The 9492-nt window shown below is 46.5% G+C and overlaps 1 protein-coding gene across 5 annotated transcripts in view; it reads left to right on the top strand.

Annotated features, from left to right (window-relative positions):
* Window positions 1-9492, top strand: part of ACSS1 (acyl-CoA synthetase short chain family member 1) — a 79483-nt gene that overhangs the window by 47442 nt on the left and 22549 nt on the right. For all 5 annotated transcript variants that reach the window (XR_012655651.1, XM_032770545.2, XM_075064544.1 and 2 more), the window contains 4 exons: window positions 1785-1937; window positions 3707-3854; window positions 4168-4305; window positions 5990-6082. Coding sequence is in view for 4 of the 5 variants with exons in the window: in XM_032770545.2 (XP_032626436.1) it covers window positions 1785-1937; window positions 3707-3854; window positions 4168-4305; window positions 5990-6082 (532 nt within the window). In the remaining variant the exon portion in view is untranslated. The remainder of the gene's footprint in view (window positions 1-1784; window positions 1938-3706; window positions 3855-4167; window positions 4306-5989; window positions 6083-9492) is intronic.

The raw sequence follows: 9492 nt of genomic DNA, 5'->3' as shown, positions 1-9492 counted from the left end.
ATAGCAGACCTTAAGGTGGCCATCCTGCAGCCCTTCGGCATACTGAGTTGGACTGCGCTCGGAACCTGATCAAAGCCTGCTGAAGTCAATGGAAAATTTCCGTTGACTTCAGTGTCCCATCAAGTTCTCTGTGAATAGTCTAATTACTGTCAATGAGGCTACTCGCATGAGTAAAGTACTCCTCAACATAAGCAAGGCTGGCAGGAAGGTAGTGCTGAATGAACCTGAAAATCTGATTGCTGTTCTGGGTGAACTCGAAGATGAAAGAGGGAAGGAGTCTGCTAAGGATGAAAGATTGTAGCCAGGACTAATTCATCAGCCTCCCACCGGAATGGACTTCTGACTTTCGGGGTGGAGCATAAAGGGCTAATATGTGCACCATGAACCCCCTCCCCCTTGCCTTGCACCTTGGGTCGGTGAACCTATGCCCAGGGGATATAAAACTGTTAAAGCAGAATAGGAGTGTTTTCACACCCACTTTGCACAGGCATAAATGACACCACTGGGTGGAAGGCAATAAGAAGTCAGTCTCATGGGGCTGTATTTTCAATATAGGCCCAGGCCTGAGCAAGGAGTGGTGTGTAAACTGCATCATCCCAGGAGTAGCTTTAGGCGGCACTGGGACTCAGATACCCCTGCTGAGGCAGAATTCCACCCTTATTCTCTCCATATTCCAGAGGAGAGCTGGGGTATTGATTTACTGCTGACCTGTACTGGCAGCAAATTGCTACCTGCCCACCACTGGGCCAGCTACTCTCCCACACTGGAGGGGTGAGGGTTGAAGCTGAGCTTTCACCCTCTCTCCAGTCACTTGTTCTAGGGAGGGAATAAACAGGCCAGGAACCCCACATACTCCTGCATGCCAGGCCCACGGTCAGGGTAACTTGCGTAGGGATATAAGGAGCTTATTCCCCCTCACTCCCTGGAATGTGTCAGAATTGAGCCCATAGCATCCTGAATGCCCTCTGCTGTGAGTTCTACTGATAGCTGTGCCTTGTGGGTTACATTATCCAGTAGGGAGCAAAGGATTGTCACTAGGAAGTTAGCTGGGTCTGTGTTTGGAGAGAGAAAAATAAAACGTGGATATTCTCTTAAAAAAAAAAAAAAAAGTCAAGTCTATGCTATGTATCATCAGCAGTGGCTCTCAGCTCCTTCTCTAACCAGGAAGTGGAGGCAGGCATTGGGAAATCCTAAATGTGACTTAAAATTAAACTGAGAAGTGTAAATTAGAAAAAGAAGACTCCCTAATGGAACTTGTACCCTAAAGACCTTTCTGTTATAGCAAAGTGTGGCTCATTATGGGAATCACAGTTCTATTTTCTGCAACTTTTATCCTCCCAAGGTCTTGAAACCTATGAGAGTCCCTGCTGTTTTTGTAGATGGCTTTATTAATCCACTTCCTTCTAATACCTGAGACTCTCAGAAGTGTGGGTCTAGAGAATGGGTGCTGCATACATGCCACATGAATGCTTATGTGGAGTGTGCTGCACACATTCTTTTGTTTCGGAGTAAGGGGAACAAAGGGTGTCTGTCATTTGAGCATCCATGCCAGGTCATTCTTCATCTGCTGTGTTCTCATGCCAGGTTATTCTTCATCTACTTCTTTGCCTTTATTTTAGTAAGTACTCAGTTCTTGCCAGTCTCTCTGCAGAAAAAGATGGCATCAGCTAAAGAAATGTCAGTTCTTCTATACGTAGCTAGGACCCTGGTGAAACACTGGAATGTTATGAAAGGATTTGCTGCGGGAGGCTAATGTGTTTCTTTTGCTACTTCTCTCGTCTTAGGAGATGGCCAAGGAGGCTCCTGTGTGTGCTCCTGAAAGTATGGACAGTGAAGACATGCTCTTCATGCTTTACACCTCCGGGAGCACAGGAAAACCCAAAGGGATTGTTCACACTCAGGCTGGGTATCTGCTTTATGCTGCTGTGACACACAAGGTACTTCAGCAATGTTACTTGCAGAAAAAGAACATTTGTGCTTTATCAATATTAATGTGGGACATTTGTTTGTTTTACAAGGCTGCTTCTGTCAGTGTTTGCAAATTATGTGGCATATTGTGTGTAATCGAGTTGAAAAGTACACAAGAGCATATTAATAATTAAATAGTATTGATTTGCTTTCAGGAAGTACACGACTAGGAAATTAGCTCCCAGGGATTGTAAAGAATCCAAATGATGCAGTGATTCCACCTGAGCATTTTGAATTCATTGGTCATTTATTGGTTTAGTTTGCACTCCAGTACTGCATTGATTGCTCTTACTGCAGAGAGGTGCTGGATTCCAAACAAGGGACCTCCTTTTGTGATGCTTGTCTGTTGAAGAGCAAACAAATTGTATTACCACTCAGGATGTCTGCCTCTGCCACTGATTTGCAATGTGATGTTGGGCAAGCCTGTTAGCCTCACTGGACCTTCATTTCCCTATAAGCAAAATGGGGCTAACGAGACCATCCCAAAGGGGTGTTGTGAGGCTTAACTTCTTGCAGTTTCTGCTTTGAGATCCTCTCCTGAAGAGTGTAATAGAAATCCATATATTATCATACTGAAGTTTCTAGATGAGATTTCAGTTCTAGTCCCAGCCTCTCTCTCACTTGTAATGTTCTAAGATATTTGTCTTTGGGTTAATCTCAGCTCAGAGGTGAATTTTAGAACATTTGAGGATTATCCATTCAAGATGATGAGGTGAGCTGTAAAACCTTTCTCCAGTGGGGTGGAGTCACACCAGTGAGCATTTTTCCCCCCTTCAAACAGCAGGGTGAGGCACACAAATCTGTTTGCTTCTCAGTCCAAGAAGAAGGGTCCCAACTTTGGTCTAGGCATTCAGAGAGTCTTCCTTCCTTCACAGATGCTTTCTCCTTAAATGTCCTGCCTTTCAAGCACTAGAAAATGTAATGTAGGAATAATCCAGCACTGATAGGGACACTGACCGGCTGACTGATGAGATCTTTCCTGCTGCTCCATTCTATGACTCTTTGATTTTGATTTCAGAGTAAAGTGTTGGATTTTTGTTGTACTCTGTTTTTTTTTATTTAAAAGGTAAATCTAGCTGTAACTTTCCAGCTCTGGTAACATGCATCAGCTGGTGCAAGAAGGTAGATTTCCTAGGCAGAACATTTTTGATGGCTGAGGAAGTATAATCAGCCCCAGATGCTTTTTATCTAAAATGTGATGTGAAAGGCTCTAAGTGTGTGGCTGGAGTGAGGAGTTCCTAGGGCAAGCTGAACGCCAGTGAGTCTCCTACGGATACCTTCATTAATACCCAGGGTGTTAAATGGGAAATAAACAGAACACTTTGTAACTGTAATTGTTTAAATCCTGAGGACCAACCTGCCATGAGCTCTGCCCCTCTGGGGAGCCCATTGGCATTGGTGGGACACTGCACAGGCACAGGTGGCTTCCTACACAGTGTGGGATCACATCCTTCATTTTTATTCGGCGGACTCCCACAGAAACCAATGGGAGTTTGTCTGATTTAAGGACTAAGAACCACAGGATTTAGCCCACTCCTTGAGTATGAGAGGTATTGTAGCCTCCAATCCTTAGGCCAGCCTTGCCTCTGTGCATTTATATCTCATCTGTCTGTCTATGCTTACTTTGTTTATAAGTCTTAAATGATTCTTTGCTGACTGAATTGAAATAATTGATCCTGTGCAGCATATATTAGTTCTTTCAGCATTATGAAAACAGCCTCACTATTTATCTTTGCAGCATGTGTTTGACTACCAGCAAGGCGATGTTTTTGGTTGTGTGGCTGATATTGGCTGGATCACAGGACATAGCTATGTTGTATATGGACCACTCTGTAATGGAGGCACCTCTGTCCTGTTTGAAAGCACTCCACTGTATCCTGACCCAGGTGAGGGACTGATGGTTGCAGTTTTAATTGCACATGCATATGGCTTAGGAGCCTATCAAGTGTGAACTGGCTACCATAGTGGCTGTATTCTCTTTCCTATTATCACCAGCCCCGTCTTTTGAGGATGTGACTATGCAAACCAGGAATGTGTATGTACCCAGCGTAATAAAGGTGCCATCAGTATTATATTATAGATACAGCAGATAGTTGCTGGAGAGTTTTGTCTTAGTGTTTACTTCAGTGTGCAGCTTTTGTAACAGTAGGTTTGTTCCGAAACCAGACAGACTAAAAAAGAATATTTGGGATTTTGCAGGTCGTTATTGGGAAACTGTGCAGAGGTTAAAAATTAATCAGTTTTACGGTGCACCTACTGCTGTACGCCTGCTGCTGAAGTATGGAGATAAGTGGGTGAAGAAGTATGACAGATCTTCCTTAAAAACCCTGGGATCAGGTGAGAGGAACTAAACGGTCTTATGAAGGGAATTGTAGGGACAGATTCTCAACAGATGTAAATCTGTGTCGCTCAGTTGAAGTCAGTTGTGCTATGCCAATTTACACCAGTGGAGGATTGGCTTGGAATGGCTAAGAATAGATGTTCTTTCAAACACAGGTTTCACATACAGTTGTTTAGTTACTATTTATTTAGAAAAAATGAAGAGCTCAATGCCAGGGCAATTGAATAAATATCTTTGAATTATCCTCTATTTCCTAGATTCCTTTATGAGAATAACATTCTCCAGAAAAAGATGCCAAAGAAATTCCGTTGTGCTTGTGGCATCATAGAGCAGTAATAATTCTAAGGCTTGGGATACTTAGACAGCTCTTGCATCAACATCGTTTCGATTTTCTACATTCCCCCCAAATTACCTTCAGTTAGTACTTACATTCCCTTAGATTCTAAAACTGGGGGTCCCAACCCAAAAGAGAGGTGCAGGGGGGTCGCAAGGTTATTGTAGGGGGAGTTGTGGCATTGCCACCCTTACTTCTGTGCTGCCTTCGGAGCTGGGTGGCCGAAGAGCGGCAGCTGCAGGCCAGGTGCCCAGCTCTGAAAGTCGCGCCCCATCAGCAGCAGCAGTGCAGAAGGAAGGGTGGCAATACCATACCATGCCACCCTTCCTTCTGCGCTGCTGTCTTCAGAGCTGGATGGCCAGAGAGTGGCAGCTGCTGGCTGAGGGCCCAACTCTGAAGGCAACAACACAGAAGTAAGAGTGGCAATACCATCCCATCCCATCCTTTCTTCTCCGCCGCTGCTGGTGGCAGTACTGCCTTTACAGCTGGGCGCCTGGTCAGCAGCCACCGCTCTTGGGCAGCCCAGCTCTTAAGGCAGCACTGCTGCCAGCAGCAGCATAGAAGTAAGGGTGGAAATACCATGAGCCCCCTACAAATAATCTTGCAACCCCCCCCAACCCTCTTTTGGGTCAGGACCCCTACAGTTACAACACTGACATTTCAGATTTAAATAGCTGAAATCATTAAATTTATCATTTTTTAAATCCTATCATTGTGAAAGTGACCAAAATGGACCGTGAATTTGGTAGGGCCCTAATCATATTACACAAGTGCATTAAGCTTCTTCTCATGTTTCAGCAAATGCCTGAGATCATGCAGTAGGCAAGCAATGGATTTAGGCTTGGCAGAACTCGATTTTCCTTTTTTTATAATTTCAATGGGTTATATTGATTATTTTTAAGCATTTTAATTTTTTTTATCTATTTAAATTTTCAAATTTGCACAAAATTATGAGTATTAAGCATTTTTTCCCAATTTTTATCAATTTACTTTTTCATAGTTGAGGGAAATTAAGAGGGAGTTAGACAATAATTATTCAGTGACAGACTTTGAGGTTTAAAAAGTTAAACACAAATTGTCAAAATCACATGTCAAAATATGCAAAGCAAATATTCTTAAATCAAACTGTAATAAGTTCTCAAGCAGCATTTTTCTTACTTTGCCTATCTGTAATGTCAGTTATTGTCAATGGAAATATTTTTGGATGGTTTGGTGATATTGACACCTACCGACATTTACCAATAAAATCTAATTCTTCCAAGCCTACATATATTGAAGGGAAAGCACCCTGCATACAAATCCTTTCACCGGAATTCACTCTTCTTTTTTTACTGTTTTGGATTTAGTGGGAGAACCAATTAACCATGAAGCTTGGCAATGGTTCTACAATATAGTGGGAGACAGCCGGTGCACCCTTGTTGACACCTGGTGGCAAACAGGTAAAAAGCACTGATGAGGAAGAAAAACATGTTCACGAGGAATTATCATGGAATGGTTAGAAAGTGGTGACAACTTTGCCACCTTTTGGAGATTTTTTTTCCTGAACACATTTTGTTAACATTTTGAGTTTTCAGCAAATTTTGATCTGCTCTTTAAACTGGCTGAAACCCAGCAATGTTTTTTCATGAAACATTTTCATTGAAATTTTGAACATTTGAAAGTTTTGAACAGCTCTAGAAGCAGAAAACAATGTTCATTGTTCGGTTGAAACTGAAAGGCTGCTGTCTGAAATGGAAACCACACAGTAGTTATTTTGAGAATTGAACTGAAACGGAACTTTTTTAAAAACTACTTAAGGTACAGCAAATTATAAGATTGAATCACAGAATGTGCCTAGGTCTTTGTTTGTCCTGTTTCCCTCTAGGAAATAGAACTGTGTAGCCATGGGTAATTGTTTCATGACTAGAGTTCATAGGAAAAGACAGTTAAAATTGCTTTGTTTTGTTTCAGGAGGGACATGGGGAGAAGTTGTTATGCTCTTTTGCAGTTAGCTCTCTGCAACCCTCCCCATGTGAATGAAGTAGCTTTATTTGACAGTGACGGAAGAGTGGCCATGTTGCGACTTAATGGGGCTTTTGCACTGAGCCATCTCGCAGAAAGCAGGAGTGCATTTCTGTAATTCGTCAATGTGCGAGGCCCATTCTTGTGCTTCCCATCTTAATGAAGTGAGGCTTGTCTCTCAGTTACACTAAGGCAGAGGTGGGCAAACTTTTTGGTCTGAGGGACACATCGGGGTTCCAAACTGTATGGAGGGCCAGGTAGGGAAGCTGTACCTCCCCAAACAACCTGGCCCCCGCCCCCTGACTGCCCCCCTCTCAGAACTCCCAACCCATCCAACCCCCGCCTGCTCCTTGTCCCCTGACTGCCCGGACGCCTATCCACACCCCCGCCTCTGACAGCCCCCCAGGACTCCCATCCCCTATCCAACTGCCTTCTGCTCCTCGTCCCCTGACCACCCCCTCCCGAGACCTCCCGTCCCTAACTGCCCCCCCAGGACACCACCCTCTATCCAACTCTCTCTGTTCCCTGTCCCCTGACTGCCCCGCCCCCTATCTACACTCCGAGCCCCTGACAGGCCCCCTGGGACTCCCACTCCCTATCCAACTGCCGTCTGCTCCTCATCCCCTGACCACCCTCCAGGGACCCCCCACCCCAAACTGTCCACCCCACAGCCTGTCCAACCACCCCTGCTCCCTGTCCCCTGACTGTCCTGCCTCCTATCCACATCCCCGCCCCCTGACAGGCCCCCTGGGACTCCCATGCCTATCCAACCCCCCCTGCTCCTGGTTCCCTGACTGCCCCCTCCCAGGACCCACCATCCTTAACCGCCCCCCCCTGGAACTCCTCCCCCTATCCAACCCCCCCTCTAAAGCCCCTTTCAGCATGTGGCTCTGTGAACATGGGTGGAGGACTCAGGAGGAGCAGGGCAGCTTTGCAGCCATAGAGGAGCAGCGGTTTCCCCTTCAAAGGACTGCTTCTCTCCAGCGCAGCTGCCCTGTGTCCTCCTGAGTCCTCCGCCCGCATTCCCTGTGCTCCTGCCACCTGCACCGCCCGCCTGCTCCCCTGAGGCTGCAGGTGAGCCTCCCTCCCTGCCCCCACAGTGCAGCCCTCCCCCTCCCTGCTCCCCTGTGCAGGAGGGATGGGGGGATGCCGGTGCTGAGCTGCCCAAGTGCCTGGCCCTGGGGCCCCTGTTGTTGGGGGACCCCATGCCAGTACACCCTGTGTTCACTGGTAAATCCGCCCCTGAGCCGCACCGCCCGGCTGGAGTCAGCCACGCCACCGCGCTGCCCAGAGTGCTGGCAGCATGTTGAGGTGAGGCTGCGGAGAATGGGGGCTAGCTGCCCTGGCTGGGAGCTTAAGGTCTGGGCAGGACGGAGCCATGGGCTTGATGTGGCCTATGGGCTATAGGTTGCCCACCTCTGCACTAAGGCCATTTTGCAATGCTATTTACATGACCAGAGTGGTTTAGGGCGGGTTTAGTGTGAGTGACAGTCAGGCCCATATTGTTAATCTGTTGCCTGGATTGGCTATGTCTAGTCCCAGAGGGTATATCTAAACTTGTGGCTGGCTCATGCCAGCTGACTCAGCCTGAGCCCCGCGAGCCCAAGGAGCTTTTTAATTGACGTGTAGACGTTTGCATTTGGGATGGAGCCCAGGCCCTGGGACTCTCCCCCTTGTGGTGTCCAAGAGCCAAGGCTCCAGCCCAAGCTCAAACATCTGTACCCCAATTAAGCAGCCCTGCAAGACCAAGTCCCATGAGCCTGAGTCATCTGACATGGGCCAGCCACAGGCATTTCATTGCAATATAGACATACCCTGAGGTCACTAAAGAAAAACGTAGTCATCTTGATTGTTCTTACTGAAGGACTTCACTGATGTAAGTCCTCCTCTAGACCCTTGCCTGCTCATACCCCAACAACAGGCTCCTGTTCTCCCCTGTCATGGGATGGTGGGAAAGAATCACTTCCTTCTGTCGCTGAACAGGGAACTCAGTTTTAGGCCTGGTCTGCACTGGCGGGGGGAGCAGGGGGTGGGGGATGTCGATATAAGATATGCAACTTCAGCTATGGGAATACCATAGCTGAAGTCGACGAATCTTATTCCGACTTACCTCCTCATCGCACGGGATCGATGGCTGTGGCTCCCCCGTCGACTCCGCTACCACCGCTGCTGGCTCTGGTGGAGTTCTGGAGTCGATGGGGAGTGCGTTCGGGGATCGATATATTGCATCTAGACAAGATGCGATATATTGATCCCTGATAAATCGATTGCTATCCGCCGATATGGCGAGTAGTCTGGACGTACCCTTAGTTCTGGCTCCCTTTCTATGCTTCACAAAGACTTACAGCTTCAGCCTTGAACCTTCCCCAGCTGCCCTCCTGCCTGACTTTTTGCTACAGACTTAAAGTAGTAGTCCACATAGCCGCATATGGCTCTCTCCCTCTCCTCTGCCAAAGGAGACCCCTCCCACTTCCCTAGTGCAGCAGGTGAATTGATGACCATAGTGTCAGCTCAATTTCATCTTTCACAATCAATGTAATTTACTTTATTAATTGGCCTTTGTCCTCTATGGAACATTGTCTTTGGAAGCAGTGTTATGTCACCAGAGAATAAAACTGAACAGGCATAAAAATTAGCAAACCATATTTTAAGAATCCATTCGAAAGTATTTGGGTGAGTAGATAAGGTGAGAGGGGGATTATGAGAGAGAATTTGTGTGAGAGAGAGACAGGGAGATTAAGATAGCTCTTAGGCCATGTCTGCATTAGTGGCACAGCTGTAATGATGCCTCTGTAAGATCTCTTGTGTAGCTGCTCTATGCTGACAGGGGAGAGCTCTCCTGTCGACA

The sequence above is a fragment of the Chelonoidis abingdonii genome, chromosome 3 (genome assembly GCF_003597395.2).
Source record: "Chelonoidis abingdonii isolate Lonesome George chromosome 3, CheloAbing_2.0, whole genome shotgun sequence".
Taxonomy (NCBI): Eukaryota; Metazoa; Chordata; order Testudines; family Testudinidae; genus Chelonoidis; species Chelonoidis abingdonii.
This window is presented reverse-complemented; position numbering and strand designations above follow the sequence as displayed.